The following is a 26197-nucleotide window of genomic DNA, read 5'->3' on the forward strand; positions in this document are numbered from 1 at the left end:
TCTCTGGAGCTTCATTGATCATACCATTATCTTCTCGTCCTCCCACAGATATGATATTTCAGGGAGTGATTGATAGGCGTGTGAGTATGTACGTGGGGAAGGGTGGGCTTGTGCCTGACTCTGGGGACACAGTGCTTTGTTATGCAGAATAGCTTGCCTGTCATCCCACTACGGTCCCCTTCCTTGAAAAGTTCCAGGCTATTTTTGAAGCCCTCATGGCTCACATGTTCCTTTCTGCATCATGTCAATGCCAGTAGAGAAAAATTGGAACCTTTTGGCAGAGTATAAAGCAAAAGAGATTTCAAAGTGCATGGAGGATGAGTGTAGCTCAAGTGACAGGGTATTAAGACGTGACTAGGATGCTGAGTTTCAAGACTGCAGGCAGCTTGTGTATTTGTATTTAGACCTTGTTGGGTTTCTTGGGAAATCAGTAGAGGTGCCAAAGGTTAACGCCATCTCTAAGAAGGCATCAAAGGGTAGAAATGGCTCTTGGTCCCTCATGCTTATACATTCTGGGAGATGAGCAAAGAATGCTGGGAGTGGGGAGGGTAGCTTCCCCAAGTCCTGGGGCACAGGGTTCTGCAGATAGAAGTGCTTGGTGATGGAGGTAGCCCATCAGTGCTGGATGCCCTGGAAGCTTTGCTGCTGTTGGGAAGCCACACAGTGAAGCCCAAATGCACGTGTGTGAAAATATGGGTCTAAAGAGTGAAGGCACCAAACCCACACCTTTTGCATGTTTACCCCTCCTTTCCTACCCTCAAGGGCAGAATATGACCTTAGCGACAGGTTGACCTGAGGCCAAATCCCTCCTGTGCCTCGTAATGGCTCTTTACTCTTTGGTAAGTGGCTTTTAAGATTGGGGTAATCATTCTGAGCTACCATTTCCTTATTTGATGGCCCTCACAGGGTTAGAGACCACAGTGGCCCAGGACTCCTGGGACTCACAAAGATGTGTGCTGCTGAACTGCTCTTCTGTGTTCGGTTCTCCTAGTATTCCCGAGGGGAGGATAAACAGACCTTCTTTTCATGAAGGAGGAGACAGGCATGGACTGGCTTGTCCACAGCACAATGGGGGTTAGGTAGTGGAGCCTTTGGGAGGCAGTAGGGAATAGTGGTTGGGGCTTAACCAAAGTCTGGAGTCCCGAGAACAGGTTTTTAAAATCTGTGGAAGTCTCAGTTTTTCTCAAATGTAAAATAGGGGTAATAATAGACTTGCTTTCTTTGGTTCCTTGGAGGGTTACTTGAGATAGCTCAATAAACACAGCATGTGCTCAGGATGCAGTAAGCACTCAATAAAGTATCCACTGCTATTGTTATTAGCAGGAGGGGTGATAGTAGCGGTAGTTATCGTAGCTGTGGTGGTGGTAGTAATATTATGGTTCCATCCCCCAGGACTCATGTTGGTTTGTGAGTGTTGACATCTCAGAGAACTGTGAATCTAATCTTCAATCTCTTTCTCTGCTGCACTGAAGATGGAGAGTGTTATTTTCCGATGCTTTTTTTTTTAAATAAAGATTTTATTTATTTTTTCATGGGAGACACAGAGACACAGGCAGGGAGAGAAGCAGACTCCCTGTGGGGAGCCTGATGTGGGATTTGGTTCTAGGACCCCGGGATCATGACCCGAGCCAAAGGCAGACAAGACACTCAACCACTGAGCCACTCAAGCATCCCTCTGATGCTTTTCTAGGACCACCCTGCTCTGTCCTTCTCTGGTCTATCCTATGTCCTAGGAGGTAGGCTTTGGTGCACTGTGTCTTCTGAGCTCCTTTGTTGGTTGACTTTTGTGTCAGCTAGGCCAGTGAGAGGTGGCAACCAGACACTGGTGGCAACCAGAGGGCAGGAGGAGAGAGAGCTTGAGGTACTGTCCCCCTCCACACCCTCCCTCCGTCTCTGGCCTCCCTCATCCGTGATAGTTCCTGGCAGGTGGCTCCTCTTCTTTGGTTCCAGCTCTCACTGGGCTCTTGTTACACCATTTCATTAGATTATAGCCCTAGGTGTGGTGACAGCTTTCCACAGCTGTTAGTGTCTTTAACTGAACATCTAGGGTGAATTCCATTTCCTGCTGAGACCCCCGACAGACAGATAAATCTATAAAAAAGCAATGTATTGGATTGTCTCCATTCTAAAAAATAAAGCATACAACAGTTTCAGGAAAAAGTGACAGTCTCGCAAAGTTAAACAGAGTTCCTGTATGACACAGCAGCTTCATTCCTAGGTGTTTACCTAGATAAATTATGCATCTACCCAAAGACGAATAAATGAATATTTGTAGCAGTTGTATTCATAATAGCTGGAAGCTGGGGGCAAAAAACTCCCCCAAACATCGATTAACAGATAAAGAAGTGTTGGAAGACCTGTATAATGAAATAGTACTGAGCAGTAAAAATGAGCTAAAAATGAACTAATTACCGATACCAATCACTGCATTATTAATCCTTAATAATCAAAACATTATCCTGACTGAATGAAGACAGATACAGAATAGTCCATACTGTATGATTCTGTTAATTTGTAGTAACAGAAAGCTGCTCAGGGAGTGGGGAGTGGGGTGAGGGCATTAATTGTAAAAGGGTACAGGCGAGCTTCTGGGGTGGTACAAACATTCTATATCCTGACTGTGGTGGTAATTACATGGGTGTAACTCCTCTGTCAAAACTCATCAGACTGTACATCTAGAATGGTATATTTTCTCTTGTTATTAAATGATATTTCATGAAGTTGATTAAAATTTATATTTGTTTTATTATTTTAAAATACTAGGGAAATGCAGAATTATATAAAGAAGGACAAAACCCACAAGCCCTTAAAACCAGAGATCACTGCCACTGTCAGCATATCATATGTTTCCTTCCGGATTTATTTTTTAAAGATCTTATTTATTTATTCATGAGAGACACAGAGAGAGATCGAGAGAGAGAGGCAGAGACACAGGCAGAGGGAGAAGCAGGCTCCATGCAGGGAGCCCGACGTGGAACTCGGTACTGGGTCTCCAGGATCAGGCCCTGGGCTGAAGGCAGCACTAAACCGCTGAGCCACCTGGGCTGCCCACCTTCCAGGTTTTTTTCTGTTTTTCTGTGCATAGATCTTCCACCCTGAACTGTCTTATTCAAATAAAAAAAGAAAATGAGTGGAAAGTTTCTATTATGAGGACATTTTTGCTATGACTTTACTGGGCCTTAGGGCACCTGGGATGATGGTGAGAAGGTTTTGTCCTGTATACCCAAATGTATGGAGAGGAAATGAAAATGTTTAGTCTGGGGAAGGGAGCATACTGGGGAAACAAATGTAGGGGGGGTCATGGTCATTGGCTTCAAATCTCCACCAATCAATCAGTCTATTAAATATCACTGAGTTCCAGGGCACCTGGGTGGCTTGGTCAGTTGAGCATCTGCCTTCAGCTCAGGTTGTGACCTCAGGGTCCTGGGATAGAGCCCCATGTCACGCTCCCTGCTCAGAGCCTGCTTCTCCCTCTCCCTCTGCCTGCGACTCTGCCTGTTGTGGTCTCTCTCTGTGTCAGATAAATAATAAATAAATAAATAAAATCTTAAAAAAAATTATTGAGCTCCTATTATGTACCAGCACTAGGCATATGGTAGCAAACAAAGCATGTGGTTCTTCTGCTTGAATTGAGTTAATAGTCTAGGAGGGAAATGTATTATCATTCATAGTCCCAATAATAACAATAATTAGCAATAGCTAATATTTATGATGAATTGACTATGTGCCAGTTATTGTGTTTAAGGCTTATTTTTTCTGTGCAAGTTTTTCATATGTTGTTGTATTTAATCTCCCAGCAACTTGGTGAGTAGATACTCTTTTCATCCCCCCCCCTTTTCTAAAAAGATTTTGTTTATTTATTCATGAGAGACACAGAGTGAGAGAGAGGGGGAGGCAGAGACACAGGCAGAGGGAGAAGCAGGCTCAGGCTCCATGCAGGGAGCCTGATGTGGGACTCGATCCTAGGTCTCCAGGATCACAACCTGGGCCGAAGGCGGTGCTAAACCGCTGAGCCACCCGGGCTGCCTTCATCCCCCTTTTATTATCCAAAATCATAAGAGGTTGAGTCGAATGGGGTCGATTATTCAGTAAAGAGGTAAAGCCCAGATCAGTGGGTCAAGGAGGACTCTCTGAGAGGACATTTAATCAAAGATCTGAAGAATGATAGGAGTTAGGTAGACAAAAAGCAAGCTTCAGAGACCACAGACAGTGGCTGAGAGCTGTAGGCTGGTTAAGTGGCAGTCACAGGTTGGATTAGACAGAATTGATGAATGAAAGTGATTATGGGTGGTGAGGGAGGAGTCAAGGGTAGCTCCCAGGGTGAGTGATGTAGGCACATCCTGAGAGAGGAAGCATCAGAAGTGAGGCAGAAGAACAGATGTTGGTTTAGGGCATGTTCAGTTTCCTCTCCAAAGGGTGGGGCTGCGGAAGTAGGTGGATCGATGGTTGTGGGGCCCAGGGTGGTGGGGCTGAGAGGTACAAATGTGTGTTCACCAGCATGAATGGAGTTAAGAAGTCTCCGATTGACATGATGGCCTAGGGAGAGAGTCTTTGTAGCAGGAGATGAGAACCTGGGATAGAGTCTTGAAGAATTCCAATACCCAATGGGTGGGGTCAAGAGCAGGAGGAGAAGAAGCCAGGTAAGGGGGAAGGGGCCACAGAGGGCAGGGCCAGAGAGTTACAGGAGGCCTACTTCTGTGCATTCTTGAGAACTTTCTGATAGTAGAGCTGTCCATAGAAGAGCTCTTTTTGTCCAGGAAGTGTGCAATGAAAGCTTGATGGCCATCTCTTGGGGAAGTTGTAGGAGGGATACTTGCATCAGGATGGGGTGAGATCAAATGTCTTTGAAGTGTCTAGGGTTGTTTGGTTCTTTGTAAGCAACAGATGTGGACTCTAGTTGTCTTAAAAAAAAAAATCAATTGGAAGCGTATAGAGTACTACATTGATGCAGTACCAGGCCTTAGTACAGGGTTCAGAGTAGCTCTTGGATCTAGGTGGCAGGAATCGATGGGCAACCTTTGTGGGGAGATACTGTTTATTCAAGGACAAAATTCCCAGGAGAAAGAGTAGGATGGGCTGATCCTGAGTCACAGGGCCAAACCCTTGGCCAGGGTAGAGCTGCCACCATGACTGACAGCCCCATCAAGGACTGCAGACAATGGAGAAGGGCTGATTTCCCAAAGGAGAATCAACATGCCAGTTACCAGAAGAAGGGGCAGGGGATGCTGGGCAGGCAAAACCAACGTATACCATGTATGACACCCATGGCCTTGTCCTTGACTTGCTGATTTTTGTAGATATTCACACAGCAGGCCCACCCCCTCCTTGCAGAGTTGTAGGCCAGAACATTAAGCTTTCTGTTTGCTTTTTAGAGTGAGTTGGGGGACCGAGATTGACATGAATTTATTTATCTCTTGGCTTCAAGCCACCCAGCTCCAAAGGCACAATTTGGTGGATGTGACTCATTGTCATGTCAAGGAAGGCCTTGGCCTTGTGGCTATGTGGTCCTTCCTTCGTCAGCAAGGGTAGGAGCTGGGAGTTGGCAGACATTATAAATCACAGTTGCATCAGTGAGGAGGATGTGCCCGCCCCATGGGCACTTACTGGAAAGAAGCCCAAGTAACAGGTGTCTGTGGATAAAGGAGGCTTGTCAATTTTTTAAATCTTCTAATACTGTCTCTTACTGAGCAAACTCCTAGGTGTACTTTTCCTCATTGGGGGCTGCACTGCTTACAGGAATTAAGGGAAGAGTGAGGCACTGTATCCCACCCTGCCTCGATTCACCCAAACAGACTGATCGAATTGAGTGTTCTTAAAACCAAACTGCTGGGCGCCTGGGTGGCTCAGTGGTTGAGTGGGCTGCCTTTGGCTCCGGTTGTGATCCTGGGGTCCTGGGATCGAGACCTGTATCAAGCTCCCCACAGGGAGTTTGCTTCTCCCTTTGCCTGTGTTTCTGCCTCTGTCTCTGTGAATAAATGAGTAAATCTTAAAAACAAACAAACCCTTAATTAAAAAAAAAAAAAAGAAGAGGAGTACCTGGATGGCTCAGTGGTTGAGCATCTGCCTTTGGCTCAGGTCGTGATCCTGGGATCTGGGGATTGAGTCCTGCATCAGGGTCCCCATAGGAAGCCTGCTTCTCCCTTCGCCTATGTCTCTGTCTCTCTCTGTATCTCTCATGAATAAATAAATACAATCTTTTAAAACACTAAAAATAAATTTAAAAAAAGAAGAGGTTTATTTAGAGATACAGGGAACACAGGCAAAAATAGGGGAACTCACTGGCCAGTCTTCCACTTTTTACCTTTTGGCTTATTAGTTAGAAGTCCTTTGTTCTGAAGAAAAAAGACTCACTTCTAGTTGATTTAGGCAACGAGGGATTTTAAAACTTATTTAGACAGTCGAGGGGTGGGGATTCAGGCCTGAGTGGATCCAGGTACTTATATGTGGTCATCAAATGTCTCTTAGCTCTGCTTTTCTCTTTGTTGAACTCTCATAACAGCGCTGTCTTTGTGCTAATACTCATTCCCTACCAGCTTAGCAATACTGCTGGAAAGTACGTCCTCTTTCCTAATACTTCTAGCAAAAGTCCTGTACCCAGTTCTCACTGGGCAGCTTGAGTCACATGCCCATCCCTGAATCTACCCTGTGGCCTGGGTCCTATGTCTGACTCTGGGAGCCCGAGAGTGAGCATCATCTTTACCAGCTTGTGGGAATGGGGTGGTGGGTGGGGGAGAGGGGTCAGAGCAGGACAATTTTCCAAAGGGACAGAAACACAAAGGATGGATGCTGGTTAGACAGACAAGAGATGCCCACCACACTTGGTTTGGGGAGCAGGTCTTTTGATCTGAGCGCTTCTAGGGCTGGATATGCGTGGTGAATGAAGGGATGTTGCTATTTTCACTTAGGCCATGGCATTATGTCTTGCTGCCCCCACATTCGGGGCCTGATCAAAAAGGGGAGGCCAAGGGGTCAGGAACAGTCTCCATGTGTTATCCAAACAAGCAGGATGTTTCCTGCAACTGTCCTGCCTGGGGGGCCTATCTCCCCAGGATTGGTATAGCAGAAGGTGGGGGGCGGGGTTTCTTCTCCTGGATTTATTTACTTCTTTTTTTTTTTTTTTTTTTTTAAGGTGGATTTATTTACTTCTGAGGCTTATTATTTACCTCTTGTTGACTCCACAGCTTTATCTTGCTTAGTTAAATAAATCTGGTAACATTATAAAGGAAAACATTCCTTTCCTGCAACTGCTGACCACGGCAAGGTTATTGCTTTTGCTTTTGTGTTCTCTCTGCTGTTCTTGGCGGTTGCTAAATGAAGTCTGTTCTTGCCTCTTCCTCTCTTACAGGAAGAAAAAATTCTCATCAGGCCTCTAGGAATTCCTTACGAGACTGGGTACAGAAATGGTAGCCTGTCCATAGGATGGAGTAAGATGCATTTGGGGGACCAGAATGAGGCCGTTCTTTGCATAGTGAGATGGAGTAGGCCTCCAGATGTGTTAGTTTGGGGACGAGCAGGAACCCCGGGGTGTGCAGATCACATACTTTTCAACATTCAAATCAGTGGGGTATTTATTTATTTATTTATTTATTTATTTATTATAATTTTAAAAGATTTTATTTATTCATAAGAGGCACACAGAGAGAGGCAGAGACAGAGGCAGAGGGAGAGGCAGGCTCCCTGCAGGGAGCTCAATGCAGGACTTGATCTCAGGACCCCAGGATTGCGACCTGAGCCTTCCTGAGCCGAAGGCAGACGCTCAACCACTGAGCCAGGCGCCCTCATCGAAGCTTTTAAGTAAGTGTATCTGTACTCAGCCTCTCCCTCCCACACTCTCCACTTAATCAGAACCTCTGGAGGTGGGTTTTAAAAACTCTAGGTGACTCAGTGTGCAGCCTGGGCTGCGAACCAGTGGCGTGGAGTTGCATCATATGGGGAAAACAAAAGGGACATATGTTAAAAAAAAAAAAAAAAAAAAAAACCAAAAAGGAAATATAGAATGTCTCACTCCATGCATAGGTGTAGACTCAGGACACATAAGAAATTGGAGAGAATATTTGCCTCCAATAATGGAGTAATGTAGTGATTCTCATCTGTATGCTCATTTGCCATGTTTGAAGTTGAAGCCATAAGTCTGGTGTGCCGTTTTATTTTTTTTTAATTTTTAAAAAATATTTTATTTATTTATTCATGAAAATACACAGAGAGGAGAGAGAGAGAAAGGCAGAGGGAGAAGCAGGCTCCATGCAGGGAGCCTGATGTGGGACTCGATCCCAGGACCTCAGGATCACGCCCTGGGCTGAAGGCAGCGCTAAACCGCTGAGCCACCCGGGCTGCCCTGTTGTGCTGTTTTAAAAAGAAGTTCTCATGCACACTCCAAGCTGGCTACACAGGACTGTGAGGTGGCCATCTGAGCTCGTACGCCTTGACCGTTGAGGCCAGTCACCTGTGGATCCCCACAGACTGCTCCCACTGCCCCTGGCCACAGTTGCCTTCTTTTTAACTCAGCCGTGGTGAGCGATTTCTGAATGTGAGAGTGACCAAAGGGCCAAGTCATTCATTGATCCATTTGTTGTTAATGCATCCATTCATATTTTTATTAAGAATTAGATGGGAGGCAAGCATACTCCAGGCACATTAATCTGGTCTCATCCTCATAATCCTAAATGAAGTAGGTTTTTTTTTTAAAAAAAAGATTTTTAGTTATTTATTTGAGAGAAAGAACGGGAGAGAGAGAACATGAGCAAGGAGGAGGATCTGAGGGAGAGGGAGAAGCAGACTCCCCGCTGAGCAAGGAGCCTGGTGCAGGGCAGGATGCTAGGACCCTGGGATCATGACCTATGCCAGAGGCAGATGGTTAACAAACTAAGCCACCCAGGTGCCCCTTATTCCTATTCTGTGCTTGGGGATATTTTAGCTCAGAGATAATAGATAACCAAAGTGAGTCAGGATGACCCACTAAAACAGAGCTTGTAAACTGGAGGGACTCAGAGGTCTTTGGATGGGTTGCACAGAGCTTTAAAAAAATCCTATCTGGCAAGTGCTTGACCTCAGTGATCCCAGGGCTGCTGCTGGATGGAGCTGGGTGTCCCCGGGTTGGGTATACACTCTCTGGTTCAGCTCAGCCACCCTTCCCTGCCTGCTGTATTACACTGGCTTGCCTCACTTAGTCATAAGGCCTGGCCTCAGTAGGCATTTGAGTTGGTGACCCCTGCTTTAAAGTAGGGAGGATGAGCCAACCATTGTCTGTCCCATGGGGCTCCTGAGCTGAATTAACACGTGGAATGTGCTATTTTTATTCCAGTCTGGCCTTCAGCCTGCTGGTTGGAGCTCCTCTGCCTTACATTTCCTTTGCGGACTGCATGGCATGGATGGGTTTGTGGGATGGATATGCTTGTGGAACATATCCACACAGTAGGAAATGAATACATTATAGAGAGGGAGTGTCATCTAGCTGGGGCAGGAGTGTGGGACAGTGGAGTCAGAAGAGAGAAGAGTACAGTTATACTGTGGTGATCCTGTGAATGGATGCCAGGCTACTGTATTCAACTTTATTCTTAAGCCAGTGCTGTCCAATAAGACTTTCTTTTTTTTTCTTTTAAAGATTTTATTTATTTATTTGAGAGAGAGAGCTAGCAAAAGAGAACATGAGTAGGGGGGAAAGGGAGAAGCAGACTCCCCACTGAGCAAGGAGCTGAGTAGGGGCTCGATCCCAGGACCCTAGGATGACAACCTGAGCCAAAGGCAGATTCCCAACTGACTGAGCCACCCAGGCACCCCTCCAATAAGACTTTCTACGATGAGTGTCCAATATGGTGGTTGCTCACCACGATGACTAGTAAGCACTTGAAATGTGGTTGGTGTGAATGAGGAAATCAATTTTAAATTTTACCTAATTAATTTAAATTGGCATAGCCCCATGTGACTATTGGCTGCCATATTGGAAAGCAAACCTTTGAGCCGTAGGCAGCCAGTGAATGTGTCAGGGCAGGGAAATAATATAAAAAGTGAGTTTTCAGAGCATGAATTATTCTAAGAGTGTAGGTGGAGGGGAACAGGTAGGAATCTTACCAACAATACTAAGTATCAATTTAGCACTTACTGTGTCCATACAGTGTGCTAAGATGAACTCATTCAATCCTTGTAACAGCTCTGTGAGGAAAGTACTTTTACTAATTCTATTTTATAGACTAGGAAATGGAGACACAGCAAGGTCAATGGACTCATTCAAGGTCACAGAGCTAATAAATATCGCCCTGGTGTAGAATCCAATCTTGGCAGTAGAGCTTGTCCGGTGAACCCCTCTAACCTGGAAGGAAGTAAATAAACCTTCATTGAGCTTACTTTGTGCTCTGTGTCTGTGCGTTTGTACATGACATCCCACTTAGATTTCATAGTGACCGTGGGACACGGATAGTCTCATCTCCTTTCTGGTTATGGAAAACTTTGGCTTGTAGGGATGAGATATTAAGGAGATGCGTCCGTTTTGGGGGAGCCCAGTTAAGGCTTCATGGCGAGATTGCTTGTCTGAGTTGCTGGGGGCAGTTAGGGTGGAATCAGCGGGGAGTGTACAGGAGGATATGGCATAAAAGATGTTGCGAAGGAAGATTCAGTAGGATTTAGCAACTGACTGGATGGCGGGGGTGAGGAAAGCGGGGGAGGATTTCTTCTGGAAGAGTGAGAGAGATGACAAACACAAATGCAGTGACACCGCGTAAGTGGAGTGTGGGCTCTAGAGGAAGACAGACCTGGTTTCAAACATAAGCAGTGCCACAGACTAGCTGGACGCCCTCGGGCATGTCATTTCTTTCTGTGCCTCAGCACCCTTGTCCACACAACACAGGTCAGAACGTCCTCCTCACAGGGCTGTGACATGGCTCTGGTGCCATTGTGGGTGTGACAGCCCTCTGTGGATCAAGTGGCATGGCAATGTGGACCAGTCTTTTTTTTTTTAAGTTTTTATTTATTTATTCACAAGAGATACAGAGAGAGAAAGAGAGAGGCAGAGACACAGGCAGAGGGAGAAGCAGGGTCCCTGCAGGAGCCTGATTCAGGGCTCGATCCCAGGACCCTGGGATCACACCCTGAGCCTAAGGCAGACACTCAACTGCTGAGCCACCCAGGCATCCCTGGGCCAGTCTTCTGAATGCCAGGGAGCCAGGTGTTGGGTGGAAACGGTGCCTTTGATCATGGAGATGGTTTGGGAAAGCATATGTGGGAGCTGCACTTCATCTTGGACACTGGGCAGAGTTTCATCCCTGTGAACCGGCTTCGACCCAGGAGGAAATAGGGCTCCTCCCCAGCCACTGCAAAGCAACATTTGCATCTGGTGGCTCCAACTTGAATGTTCTTTCTGCCCGGCACTTTGTATGTGTTGCCTCATTTGTGCTTTGCAACAGCCTTCTGAGAGTAGGTGCTATTATTATTATTCCCATTTTGGGGAAGAGAAACGGGCTCAGAGAGGTGTAGTGGATAGCTTCAGTTTCTAGGTGGTAAATGTAGGTCACACCTGGGTCCAGTGGATCCCACAGGCCTCTGCCTGGAACTCTTAGCAGAAGACAGGTTTTCTCCCTTGAAAACTGGCTGTTTAGGGGGCCTCCTAGACAGGTGAGCATTGAGGAAAAACCCAAGGGCCCTTCTTTTTCTTCTCCCAGCACAGATGGAATTTCTCTTGCAGGTTGATGTGGATTTAGGACAAAGATTGCTTCCAAGGGTGTCAGTTGTCCACTCTGGACCCTGATGAAAATAAGGTAGAAGGCGAGAATCAACTCTAAAGAGAAAAAATAAAATTTTGATGACTTGATTTGGTCTTCTCTTTGGATGCAATGAATAAATTATAGTGGTTAGAATTGAAAATTTGGGGTGTGTATGTGTATGTGTGTGCAGTGTGAAACAAAGTTGGGATCCCACTGCGTTTTTGGGGCAGAACTCTGGAGAAGTCTCCTGGGATTTTGACTATAGTCTTCTGCTTCTGGGAGCAATCATTAGCTGGCATATAATTTTCCTGTGGCTATTGTAGCAAGTTCCTGCAAACACAGTGGCTTCTTGTGACATAAATTTATAATCTTTTGATTCCGGGTCAGAAGTCTGAAAATGGGTCTTATGGGGGTAAAGTGAAGATGTTGGCAGGACTATATCCCTTCTGGATGCCCCAGGGGGACAATTTGTTCTGTGCCTTGTCTAGCTGCTGGAGGCCACCTACACTCCTTGGTTTGTGTTCCTTTCCAGCAACGGCATCACTGCAAACTGTGCTTTGGTTGTCACATCTTCTCCTCTGACCCTCCTGCCCCCATGCCATAAGAACCCTTATGATTACATTGGTTGCACCCGTATAATCCAGAATAATTTTCCATCTCAAGATCCTTAATTTAATCATATCTGCAAAGTCCCATTTTTCCATGCAAGGTAACAGTCACAAGTTCCAGGAATTAGGACATGGATATCTTTATATATACATATACATATACATATATATATATATATATGCAGGGACCCTGCTTCTCCCTCTGCCTGTGTCTCTGCCTCTCTCTTTCTCTCTCTGTATCTCTTGTGAATAAATAAATAAAAACTTAAATCATATATTATACATATATATATATATATATATATATATATATAATATGATTTTCTTATTTATTCATTTGACACAGAGAGAGAACAAGCAAGAGGAGAGGCAGAAGGAGAGGGAGAAGCAGGCTCCCCGTTTAGCTGGGAGTCCAATGTAGGGCTTGATCCCAGGACTTGGAGATCATGACCTGAGCTGAAGGCAGCTTAACCATCTGTGCCACCCAGGTGCTCCAGGACATGGATATCTTTGATGAGTGTTGGGGGAGGCATTCTACCTACAAAGCTGGCCTGGGACCTTTATGACTTTACATGTAATAAGGGAGGGAGAGATGGACAGAGCTGGAGCTTTATCTCATTCTCTGCCAGAACTGAGTGGCAGTTTCCCCATTTAGACAGGTCATGCATGCATTCTCAGACATTTTCATTGCTAACCTGGCCCCCAGGCATTTGAGTTTGAGACTTCCTTGTATAGTCCTAACAAAGTATGGCTACAGGCCCGCTTCTGAGCACTGTAGGCTTCAGGCTTTTAACTTCTGCAGAGCAAAGAGCTTTTGAATAAACCATGAAGCATCGAGGAATTCTTGGCTCTTACCAAGGTACCTGTTTGAAAGTAGGACCTGGTGCGAGTTTCAGCAGCTCAGTAAATGTTGTCTCTTATTTAAGCAAAACCAGTTTTACCCTGAATTTGCCAAACAGAAATGAGGGGGTGTTTATTTGTATCACAAAAGGATTTAGTTTGTTCCTTTAAATAGCCAGCCCTACTACTTTTCTTTGTAGTGTTTTAGTTAATGGGAAATTTGATTTGCACAACTTTCAGAAACACATTGTGTATAGGAAGTTCCTGCACCCAGAAGCTCATCAACTTTCTAGTATGTTCTCAGCTTCTCCGTAGAGTATGCTCCATAGAGTATAGTCAAGTCACTTGGCACATTGATTCTACCTTGGTGAGGATGGATTATTTATTTTTGTGGCTAACTGGACAGCTGCCTTAAAAAGACCTTGAAAGTGGCTGGTACTCCTCCTCCTCTCTGTGGTGCTGGTCTCTGGAAGGCCAGCCAGGTGCTAAATGCCCCACGAGGTTGATTGGGCTTTCTTCTTTTCATGGTTGATGGTAATTCATTCTTTTGTTCATTCATTCATTCACAAAGGACTGGTTTCCTAAATATCACTTATGTGCCGGAATTGGAGCAGACACAGGAAAGTAGTGATGATCCCTACTCCCCCTTAAAGACACTAAGGATGATGAAGATCTTAACTGATATTTTAGGCATTTTGAAGAAAGATTCTAGACGAACAAGATGACTTATAAATGTTGATGGCTGTGGCAGTGGCAGGAAACAACTTCCCTCAACCTTCCTGAGTCAAAGAAGAAATTAGAACCACAATAGACCACTTAGTAACTTAAAAATGGCAACTCAGTATAAGACACAGGATACCACCATAGCTATACTTGAAAGGGAGGTTTTTAGCTTTAAAATTTTTAATTCTTAATGAAGAAGAGCGGGAATAAATTAACTCAGCAGTTCATTCAAGAAGCTTGAGAAAGAACAGTAAGTAGTAGCAGCAGACGTTTGTTGAATACTCGGGATATTCCAGGCACAGTTCTGAGTGTAGATTAACTCATTTAATTCTGACAACATCCCTGTCATATGGGTGCTGTTATTATCACCATGATTTTCCAGAGAAGAAACCGAGGCACAGGGAAATAAAATAATGTACTCAAGTATTTCAGTTTGCAAAAGATGCAGGATCCAAACCTGGCCATCTGACTCCTGAATTGATACTTGTAACCAGCTTCTCTTCTCCCTCACTCTCTTCTCAAACTAACTCTTGGAATTTATATTTGCCTTGGGAATTGTCTATAGTGTTCTCCTCAATAGAGGAATTGTCTATAGTGTTCTCCTCAATAGAGGAATTGTCTATAGTGTTCTCCTCAACTTGAAGTAATACAAGTACAAATATGAATAAGTAGTATAATTAAAATAAAAATAAGCAGGGCAAATAAAAGTAGCAATGGATAATGTAGGGGAAAAACGCAGTCGAATTGAGAAATATATCTGTGTCTTTATTGGCAGAAAAGGGGACGCCTGGGTGGCTTAGTCAGTTAAGTGTCTGACTCTTGATCTCAGCTCAGCTCTTGATCCCAGGGTCATGAATTCAAGCCCTATATTGGAGCCTACTTAAAGAAAAAAGAATGCATAATGGTAGAATAATAAAATAGACAATGAAGGAGACCGACCTCTGGAAAAATTAAAAAGAGAGAGACTACCTAACAATACAATGTGAAGAAAAAGGGGCATTTCATTATTTCCGATGAGCGGACACAGTGGATACACATTGAGGAGAACACTATAGACAATTCCCAAGGCAAAGATAAATTCCAAGAGTTAGTTTGAGAAGAGAGTGAGGGAGAAGAGAAGCTGGTAAAAGCTTAGAACAGACTCTCTGTTTTCATCCCTGTTGTTCCACATGGAAATATGAGAAGGGGGAAGAAGATAAGGAAATAAAAGAGGCATACCTATCAGAGAGGGTAAAGGAAAAATATTATAATAGGAGCTAATATGGCTCTCTACCTGGAAAACTAAAAAAAAAAAAAAAAAAAAAAAAAAAGCAACCAAAATCCCACAAAAAAACATTAAAGTTTAAAAACAATGCTTACAAAATAAATATATTGCTTCCCTATCTGTAAACCACCACCAGTTGGAAAACAAAATGGAAAAAGTGTCCAGATACAATTGCATAAAAAAAGGATCCCTCCTCTAATACTAGATGAGAAACATGTAGGACCTGTAGAGAGAATCAAAGCCTTCACTGGGAGATGTGAAGTCAGATTTTAACAAGGGGATGCCCTGTTCCTGATAGATTCATTGCTGTACAAGTGTCAGCTGTCTAGAATTTAATTTCTAAGTTTGACACAATTTCAGTCAAAGTTCTGATGAGTGTTTCTTTGAGGGGGGTTGATTAAATGCAATCCCAATAAGAATTCCATTGATATTTTTAAAAGCTTGATAAACTGATTCTAAAGTTCACTTGGAAGAATAAACACGCAGCGAATGCCAGGAAAATGTTGAAAGTAAGGATAATGAGAGAGGACTTGCCCTGCCAAGATATAACATATTCTAAAGAGACTATAATTAAAACCCATATTGCTATACTCCAAGACAGAGCAGGGGAACAGAACAGAAGGCCCAAAGACAGACCCCAGTGTATATAATTATTTAGCATATAATAAAATTGGCATTTGAAATCAGTGGAGAGGGATGGTTATTCAACAAGACATCTTGGGACAATTGATCACCTATTTGGAAAGAAATGGCAAAGTAGATTCCCATGCACATCAAGTGGCAAGAAATTATAGATGGATTAAAGAATTTAAAGTGCAAGACATGCCATATAAAATGTAAAAAAGAAAAGAATAATATTTATATGAAATTGGGGCATGTGGGAGGGCCTTTGGAAGCATATGTGGATTGAGTTGGACTGAGTTTTCTTTGTCCAGTTTTTTCTTTTAGTGGTCTGCAGATTATACATAATATTTCTATTCTTATTCATTTTTTAGGGAGAGAGGGAGAAAACATGAATGGGTTGGGGAGGGGCAGAGGGAGGAGGAGAGAGGGAATCTTGAGCAGACTCCCCACTGAGCAGGGAGCCTTATGTGGGGCTTGATCTCATGGCCCTGATATCATGACCTGAACTGAAATCGAGAGTCTGATGCATACCTGACTGAGCCACGTAGGCTCCCTTCTTGTTCTTAATTCTACTTCTTAATTGTTAACATACATATTCAAACTTACAGTGTCGTACATGGGGTTTCTCAATTACCTATAACCTTTTGAGGAATGAGACAAGACTTTTAGCACATTTCAATGATATAGCCCTCTCCCACCCCCACTTCTTATGATTTAGTTTCTTCTTTATACAAAGCAGATATGTCTTTATACAAAGCACATTAGACTTTACGCAAGCATATATAACTTTATAAATGTCTTTATACAAAGCTATATGACTTTATAAAATGTAGCACTTATTAAAACAGAAAAAGGAGTAAGCAAAGGAGAAAGAAATTGGCCTTTGGAACTGTTCTTGATCCCCAACCATGAAGATTTAAAATTTTTGTATTGTGGGAAATATCAAACATCAATTAAGGTAGACAGCTTAGTATAATGAATCCTCATGTGTCCATCACTCAGGTTCAAATATAATCAGTTATGACTAATTTTTATTCCATCTATAACCCTTCTCTTTTCTATCTCCTTCCTGTCATACTGATTTTTATTTTTTTAAAGTAGGTTCCATGCCCAGCATGGAGTCCAATGCAGGGCTTGAACTCATGACCCTGAGATCAAGAGTCAGATGCTCAACCAACCAAGCCACCTAGGTGTCCCCTGAATTATTTTTTTAAAAAAGATTTTGTTTATTTGAGAGAGAATGGGGGAGGGGCGTGAGTTAGAAGAGGGGCAGCAGAAAAGAGAGAGGGAGAGAGAGAATCTTGACCCGACTCTGCTGAGTGTGGAGCTCTAATTCACAGCTCTGAGATCATGACCTGAACCAAAACCAAGAGTCAGTTGCTTAACCAATTGAGCCATCCAGGTGCCCCCTGAATTATTTTTAATTATATCATCTTATCCATAGAGATTTCATGATGTAACTTCAAAGATAAGTATTCTTTAACAAAAAATAACCACAATATCATAATCACACTGGAAAATTTATAGTAGCAATAGCAATAATTCCCTCCCATCCTCAAAAAGTGAGTATATCCATTCTCCAGATAGTTTCAGACTAGTAGCTTATTTAAACTGAGTCCAAACAAGGTCCACATATTGCATTTAGTTGATATTTTCTTTTTTTTTTAAATATATTTAATTTGTTTATTCATGAGAGACACAGAAAGAGAGGCAGAGGGAGAAGCAGACTCCTTACAGGGAGCCTGATGCAAGACTTGATTCCAGGACCCAGGGATCATGATCTGAGCCGAAGGCAGATGCTCAACCACAGAGCCACCCAGGTGCCCCTAGTTGATACATTTCTTAAATCTCTTTGGGTGGGAGAGGGCTATATCATCGAAATGTGCTAAAAGTCTTGTCTCATTCCTCAAGAGGTGATAGGTAATTGAGAAACCCCATGTACGACATTGTAAGTTTGAATATGTATGTTAACAATTAAGAACTTTGAATATATAAATTGCTCCTCTGCTCTGCTCTTTTCTTCATGCAGTTTTTTTTCTTTTTGAGCAGTTTTAAATATACAGAAAGATTGATTAGGAAGTACAGAGTTCCCATATGCTCCCCCAACCCCATTCCTACCCTAGTTCTCCCTTTATTAACATTTTGCAAATGAAATAAGCCAGGTAGAGAAAGACAAATATAATCTCAGTTTTGTGTGGAATCTTCAAAAACTCAAAACCCCAAGACAAAAAAACAAAAACCAAACTCACAGACATAGAGGACAGTTTGTTGGTTGCCAGAGGCAGGGGGTGGAGGGTGGATGAAATGGATGAAGGTGGTCAAAAGAAATAAGTTCTGGGTGTGTCGTGTACAGTGTGGTGATTACAGTTAATAGCACTGTATTGTATATTTGAAAGTTACTAGGAGGGACGCCTAGGTGACTCAGTTGGTTAAGCATCATACTCTTGATTTCAGCTCTCAGGTTGTGAAATCAAGCCCTGTGTTGTTGCACTCTGCACTGAGTATGGAGCCTGCTTAAGATTCTCTCTCCCTCTCCTGTCCCTCTACCTGGCGCTCTCTCTCTCTCTCAAAAATAAATAAACAAACAAATAAATAAATAAATAAATAAATAAATAAATAAATAAATAAAATAAAGTTACTTGGAGAGTAGCTCTTAAAAGATCTCATCACAAGAAAAAATTTGTAACTATGTGTGGTGATGGATGTTAACTGGACATTTTGCTGATCACTTTGCAGTACATCCTAACAATGAATCATTATTTTCTATACTGAAACTAATATAATGTTACTTGTCAGTTATATCTCAATTAAAACAATAAAACAGTGTGCCTTGTAGTGTTGTTATGAATATCAAACAAATTAATATATGTAAAGCACTTTTAAAAAAATCTCGCATTAGTGTGGTAGATTTGTTACAGTTGATGATCTATAAATTTATCCACCACTGCGGTATCATGTGGAAGAGTTTAACAGCTCTCAAAGTCTCTCCTGTCCTGGGCTCCAGGGTGCGTTAGTAGGTTAAGCATCTGACTCGATTTTGGCTCGGGTAATGATCTCTGGGTTGTGAGATCAAGCCCTGTGTCATCTCTGCTTGAGATTCTTTCTCTCCTCCCTCTGTTTCCTGTGCCCACTCCCTCTGCCGGCCCTTTCTCTCTCTTAAATAAATAAATAAATAAATAAATAAATAAATAAATAAATAAATAAATCTAAAAAGAAGAAGAAGAAGAAGAAGAAGAATTCTCTCCTGTCCTCTTTGCAATTTATTTGCTGAAGAAATTATTTGGTTATCTCATGTTCTACATTGCTGTGTATTAAAAAATTATTTTACTCACTGCCTCCTTGGGATGTTATTTAACACATGCCTCTGTCACTTGTATTTTCTGTAAATTGGTAGTTGAATTAAAATGCTTGAACTGATTCAGGTTTGATTCTTTTAGAAGGAGTACCTATGAGGTGACAGAGGTACCTCATGGTACTTTCATCAGTAGGCAGGTCGAGTCTTTTTGTGCTGCTAGCAGCCACTTATTGTTACCCAGATCCATTGTATCACTAGAGATAGTCTTGAGCTTTCCAGGCCTGTTTTCATTCAATGGCAATGTTCTTTAGAAAGATTCTGAGCCGGTTCCTACAATGTGGTACCTGTCCTCCAGGAAACCACAGTTTAGAGTTTGTAAAAGTAGATTCGAACAGCAATAACAAAAATTAGTCTTTTAAAGATTTTATTTATTTATTCATGACGGACACAGAGACGGGCAGAGACATAGGCAGGGAGAAGCAGGCTCCCTGTAGGGAGCCCGATGTGGGGCTCGATTCCAGGACCCCAGGATCATGACCTGAGCCAAAGGCAGATGCTCAACTGCTGAACCACCTAGATATCCCCCAAATGAATTTTATTTTGTATAACGTCTCTGACTGCCCATTCTCCCAAGTGGTATGATCCCCAGATCGTGAAACCATATCATAGCTGCCTTTAACTCACTGGAATTCAAATGCATGTATGTGTGGATTTGGTTGCAAACTATGAGAGTTACAAAGTAGGCATTGCAGATTTGCTCTCCGTTGGCATTGGTCCTGGGTGAGGTGGGGGCACAGGTCTGCCATTATTGCTCACTCTGTTTTTCTACGCAACCCTTCTTGTTATGCACATCTCTCTGAGTGTGAGTCTGGTGTTTAAATATATGTGCTCCTTATGCATTCTGGACCTAAACCCAAGCCGACTATGTCATGTGCTGCCCCATCTAAGAAACCACATTCTGTTTCAAAACCAGCACAAGACCCAACAGCTTAAGTAATCTTCAGGGGCGGGGAAGGGGGAGTGTAATTTTGAGCATTTGTGATCTTTTGAACCTGAGTTCAAAACCTTTAGAAGTTTAGCTGATTTGTGGGATGCAGCAGCACCATACCCGAGTTTGGCTTCAGTAAAGGGCAAGATGTGGAAGCTGAAGCCATTGTTCATTTTGCTCTAAAACCTTCCCTTGTTGCGAAGTCCAGGTTTAATGACCTTTTCCCCCCTCTTTCCCTCTCTTCCTCCTCTCCTCTCCCCTTCTTCCCTCCCTCCCTCCTCCCCTTGTTTTCTCATTGGCAGTCTGCTGTTTCGTTGTGCACAAGCGGTGCCATGAATTTGTCACCTTCTCCTGCCCAGGCGCTGACAAGGGCCCAGCCTCTGATGTAAGTAACTGACACTGAGCACCTCTCTCTGCCCACTGTCACTGTGTCCTTTTGGATAAATAAGAGTGCACTTAGACCAAAAAAAAAAAAAAAAAAGATGGAGTGTTTTAATTCCAAGACAGAGAGTGGTCCCTATGGTCACAGAGACATTTTTCATTTTAATGGAAAGGACAAAACAAAACATTTGGGGAATGGGATATTATGGTACAGGAAACCAGCTAGTTCCTCTACTATGGTTTTGCTGAATGTCTTCATCTTTATGGCTGGAGCACGGAGAGTGGTGGTGAGATGCTAAATTGCTCCTGCTATTCTAAAAAGGTAGTTAGGATGGTACCTTACGATGCACCTTGTAGCTCTTTGTCAGGGAATTCTTGACACCAGGGCTGAAGAATTAGGAGGGCAATGAGTTTATCCTGCTTCCGTGCATCTCAAAGCCTGGCTCCTATTGTTGAGGCAGGGGATCCTTCTGGGTAAAACAGGCAAATAAGTTTTCTTTTCATCATTATGAACTTATTTTAATATGGATTGGAAGAATGTATCTAATAGTGGTTTTGAATTTATGGCGGGGATAGAAAATTTCCTACCCAAGTTAGGGAATTTAGGTTAAACAAAAGATAAGTTGATTTAAGGAAACTATTAAGTGAATGACCTCATGGGCTCCGTGAGGATATGGCAAAAGCCTTGGTTTAATTTTGTCCAAAGCTTGGGGTACATTTGATCACCTGCCCAACAGCCATTCCTGTTGAAAGCCCTCTCTTCTTTCTGGCAGAGGCTGCTTCACATGCTAAAAGCCGTATATGCCTGATGCTTGCATCCCAGGCTCCCCTGTAGTTAGTGACTGATCATGTGGCTCACTCTTGCTCAGTGGGATCTTGGGGAAATCTGGAGAGAGCTTCCAGGAAAGAAGCTTATCTTTCTGAGAAGAGCAGACATCCCTTCTTCTTTCCTGTTGGGTATTTTTGTGTGAGGATGCAATGCCTGGGGTCATGGCAGCACTTTTGGATTAATGAGGGAGATGTACTTAAAGTCCCAAGCATGGCAGAGTGGGAGAGTTGAAGGAACCTGGGTCATTGATGATGTTGGTGATCAACAGCTCAGCCTGCTGAGCTGACTGTGAGTTCTCTATGCCCAGACCGCATATGTGAGATAAGAATTTCCACATGGTAAAATCTCATCATTTGGGGTATTCCTTTCCATGTAGTTGAAACTGCCCTGGTAGGACTTTCCACCATGCACACTCCTCCCTTGTCCCAGTGATGAAATGCAGTCCATGTACCCTGTGTGCCACTGTCACCCCTAGTTCTTTTATTTTGTTCCGGCTTTGGTTCACTTTCCTGGAATCTTCCCCATTGGCACTGTCTTCATGACTGGCCCTGACCTTACCCACTTAGACCTGACAGCTGACAGCTTGCCAGAAGTGAGTGGTGACTGCATTCGTGGACTATCATTGGCCTTCTGTAAGTGATCATCTGCCATTTCGCTGCAAATCAGGGGTGTAACAGTCACCACAGCAACGTGAATGCTCTAGAGCTCGTCCGGCAGTTCCTTTGCTTGGAAACTGGTACATGGGTTGAAGAACTCCAAGTAGCATAGATCAGTGAAAGCCCTTCCAGACTCATCTGCAGAGATGAAGATGGGACTGTTCATCATGTCCTCTCTGAGATCACTCTTCCTGGCCCTTTCAGTGCAATTCCTTTTCTCATCCCCAGGAAAGTAGAGAGGGAAGTTTTGGGGGGCACCCTGGCTCCAGTATGGAGCTCTGACTGTTACTGCAGCCCGAGGCTTGAGTCTCATTCAGGAGCCAAGAGGAGGGTGTTTCCTCTATCTTGTCTGTATTCCTTGGCTTTTTCTGTTGCCTGAGACAGAAACTCCACTCAAACTGGTTTACTTCTTTATTTATTTTTTAAAAGATTTTATTTATTTATTCATGAGAGACAAAGAGAGAGAGAGAGAGAGAGAGAGAGAGAGAGAGGCAGAGGGAGAAGCAGGCTCCATGCAGGGAGCCTGATGTGGGACTCGATCCCGGGACTCCAGGATCATGCCCTGGGCCAAAGGCAGGTGCTAAACCACTGAGCCACCCAGGGATCCCCTTCAAACTGGTTTATATGAAAAGGGAAATTTTGGTCCGTGAAGCAGAGACCGGCTTTGGACACAGTGAATCAAGGTGCTGAACTGGGGTCCTTTGTTCCTTCGTTGGCTAGACTTCCTGTCTTGGGTTCAGTTTTAGGAAAGTTTGCTTTGCTTCTAGGGGAGCATGATGGCTGAGATACTTATAGTTTTCTGTTCTTATCAATGCTGAAGTTCCAGTGACGAGAGTTGGCATCTCATCACACCGTGGTTTACATCTGGCCAGAAGGATGCTTGTACTGTTTGGCCAGGTCTGGTTAGGTGCCTCCTCCTGGCGAGGAAGCCCCGTGTGGCTACCCGGTGATTTAAGAATTGAGGGGGCGTGGTCCCTCAGAGAACTAGAGAAGCAGTATTATGTACTGGTTAAAAACCATAGACTACAGATGGAGCCAGCATTCCTAGGCTCAGATATATGTGTGACCTAGGGCAAAGCAAAGGACTTAAATCTCTTTGTGCCTGAGATTCCTCAGCTGGAAAATGGGTAAAATCATAGTTCCCATCTTATAACCTTGTTAGGAATGGCCAGTGTACCGATATCTGTAAAGGTGTCTGGTACACAGCAAGAGCTATGTATGTGAAGATGATGATGGCGGTGATAATGAATAACAGTGAATATATGCTGGGCAGGCAGCAAGGACAGGTGGCGTGGCTACTATGTAAGATTTAACATGCCCTTTGCCTGCTACTTGGCAGTCCTTCTTAGGAACTGTGTAGGCTCCATAAATTGTAGGAGACCCTTGTCTGCATGAATGGAGCAGTGCAGCCATTCATTGCTTTGGGTGTGGGGAGGGCAGGCAGTGCTCCCTGCAGCCAGCATGCACAGGATTTAGCAGCCAACTTGGAATGATTCTATCTCTGGACACAGTTCCAAGAAGGTCAGTTGGCACCAAGGATGATGAATTGGTCCAGACTCCTCAGCTGGCTTGACTCAGTTCATTGACCTTTTCCTGTCCATGGCTGGAGACATGATTAAAGATCTGGTCACACCTGCTCACCAGCCTGGCTAGGCTCTCTTTTGGCTGCCTGTGAGACTCATCCAGTCATGAAGGGATGCCCTCCTCCTGTGTGACCTTGGAGGAACTGGTGTGAGCAAGCTCATGGAGCAGACAAGCACAGTCTCCATCTATGCAAAGGGAATATGCTAGACTTCATCCTCTACCCCTCTGCTATTTTAAGCCCAGTGTGAGTCAGGGAATATTCTGGATATTAGTAGAACTTGGTATAATTTATGTTCTTCTACAGATCGGTCCACATTATAGGATATCAGGCTACCTGAGGAAATGTTATGAACCAGGCTCTATCCCAGTGACTTCAGTTACTGACCCAGCCATTTAGTGCAAATGGGAGTAGACAATATATATAGGCATCGGCCAATGGAATCTCAAAACATGGCAGAGTTCCTGGGTGTTAACTTCTGGTCATCTGCAGGCATGGTCTTGGTCTTACCTGGTTGGAAACTCTCAATTCTGCTGTCTCTCAGACCTTGTAGAGAGACCATAAGACCATGCTTGCTGCCATAAGCATTACACCTGACATTCTAGTTACCCAGCACTTAGAATACTAACCACATACACAGCCTCCTGAGAGATTTTCTCAGAACAAGAAAAGAGGACTTGTCTCTTGGGGCCAGAATTAGGGTGAGTCAAGCAAGGTACTTGCCCTGGGCACAAAATTTCAGAGATTCTCGCCTGTGTCTCTGGATATGTGGTGGCAGGATGATCTAGGATGGCTTCACTCCCATGACTGGCAGTGAGCAGCTCGTCAGCCTGGGCTGCTTGGTTCTCCTCCACATACCCTGCCATCCTCTAGCTGGCTAGCTCTGGCTTATTCACATGGTGGTTTCAGGGTTCCAAGAAGCGCAAGAGAGCATGCCCCAACACATATCATGTATGATAATGTCCCACTGGATAAAGTGTTCTCATGACCAAGCCCAGATTCAAGTGGGAAAGAAATAGACTGAACCGTTTTTGGGGGTGGTAGGGGGAAGCATCTCTGCTCAGTCTACTGTGATCCTGTTGACCTGAGTGGCCACCGCAGAACAGAATTCCTGGGGACCATCACACTGGATTTCACAAAAGATTCACAGTGTGGTTCAGAGAGTCATAGACAACCTCATAAGGGAACACAGCTCATTATTTCCCTGCCTTATGTTCCTGTATGATGTAGCCATCTCCAGCTACAGATAGGAAGCTAGACAATTAATTTATTGATCATGTCTAAAGACAGTGGTTATTAGGACTGTGGCCTCTACAGTCAGACATATCTGCGGTCAGGTCCTGACTCTGCAATTTAGTCATTAGGGGCACTGCGGGTGTATCATCTTCCTTCTCTGTGTCTCACTTTCTTTCTTTGTAAATTAGGATATTAGTACCAACCACATAAGATTGTTGTAATAATTTTTTTTTAAATCCTTAAAATAAAAACAACAACATTAACAGCAAATGGATTAAAAAGCCATTGTGTGAAAGGGCTTAGCACAGTGCCTGCCACACAGTAAGCCCTTGATACAAGTAGCTAAGGGCCTTTGATTGCTCAGTGTATCCCCTAAGCTTGAATGTACTGATAATTCTCTACAGTCCTCCACCCTAAGCGTGCCCTTATGAGATAATTACTGTCTCCGTTTCCATGCCTTGACACCAAACTTCAGAGTGTGGGGCGCAATGCTGAAAAAAGATCCTGGACTTTGGAGCCAGAAAACCTTGGTGTCAGATTCCATTGCTCTCATTTACTTACTGCTGCAGTGATCTTGGGAAAATAATTTAAGTTCTCCGATCCTTAGTTCATATCTTTAAAATGGGGGAAAATAATACCTAAATCATAGTTCTCTTTTTTGGGGGGTAAATATTCAATGAGAGACTGTTTGAGTCACATCCAGAATAGTGTCTGGCACACACAAAAAAAGGCACTCAGCAAATGGCTTCTGAATTATTATTAATACCTGGATGAATCTCTCCTGCTCAAGAAGGGATACAGATTACCTTGTGACCTGCCAAGGAATAATAGCCAATGATAATAGCTAATTTTGTTGAGCAAGGGCTCTGTGCCAGGCTGTACAGAAGTTACAAAAGGATTCTTGAGCTGGTTTGTCTGAAGACACTTTCTTTAACATTTTATGGTTTTAGCAATGATTTCTTATCGTTTATAATGAAGATGCAGAATAAAACCCATTTTATGCCCTCTGTCCTCCTGATTACATCACTGGGTCAGGGCAGTTAAAAATGATGCAGACTAATGTTTTATTTTATTCTATTTTGAAAAAGATTTTATTTATTTATTTTAGAGAGAGAAAGAGACCACAAGCAGGAGGAATGGCAGGGGCAGAGGGAGAAGCAGACTCCCTGCTGAGCAGAGAGACCCACACAGGGTTGGATCCCAGAACCCTGAGATCATGACCTGAGCTGAAGGCCGACGTTTAACCAACTGAGCCACCCAGACACCCTATATTTTATTTTTTAATTTGAAGAAAGATTTATTCTTTTGGAATCTCTACACACAACGTCGGGCTTAAGCTCATGACCCCTGAGATCAAGATCACATGCTCTACTGACTGAACCAGCCAGATGCCCTTCCTTTTGTGTTTTTAAACCCAGTCTTACTTTATGAAGAAATATATTAAAAATGATAAATCATGAGCTAAATGTTAAAGATTT

At 43.5% G+C, this 26197-nt stretch overlaps 1 protein-coding gene across 2 annotated transcripts in view; it reads left to right on the top strand.

Annotated features, from left to right (window-relative positions):
- PRKCB (protein kinase C beta) overlaps nucleotides 1-26197 on the top strand; it is a 324641-nt gene that overhangs the window by 113843 nt on the left and 184601 nt on the right. For both annotated transcript variants that reach the window (XM_072836199.1, XM_072836200.1), the window contains exon 3: nucleotides 20338-20420. In XM_072836199.1, coding sequence (XP_072692300.1) covers nucleotides 20338-20420 — 83 coding nt within the window. The remainder of the gene's footprint in view (nucleotides 1-20337; nucleotides 20421-26197) is intronic.

This window comes from Canis lupus, chromosome 8 (genome assembly GCF_048164855.1).
Source record: "Canis lupus baileyi chromosome 8, mCanLup2.hap1, whole genome shotgun sequence".
Lineage (NCBI taxonomy): Eukaryota > Metazoa > Chordata > Mammalia > Carnivora > Canidae > Canis > Canis lupus.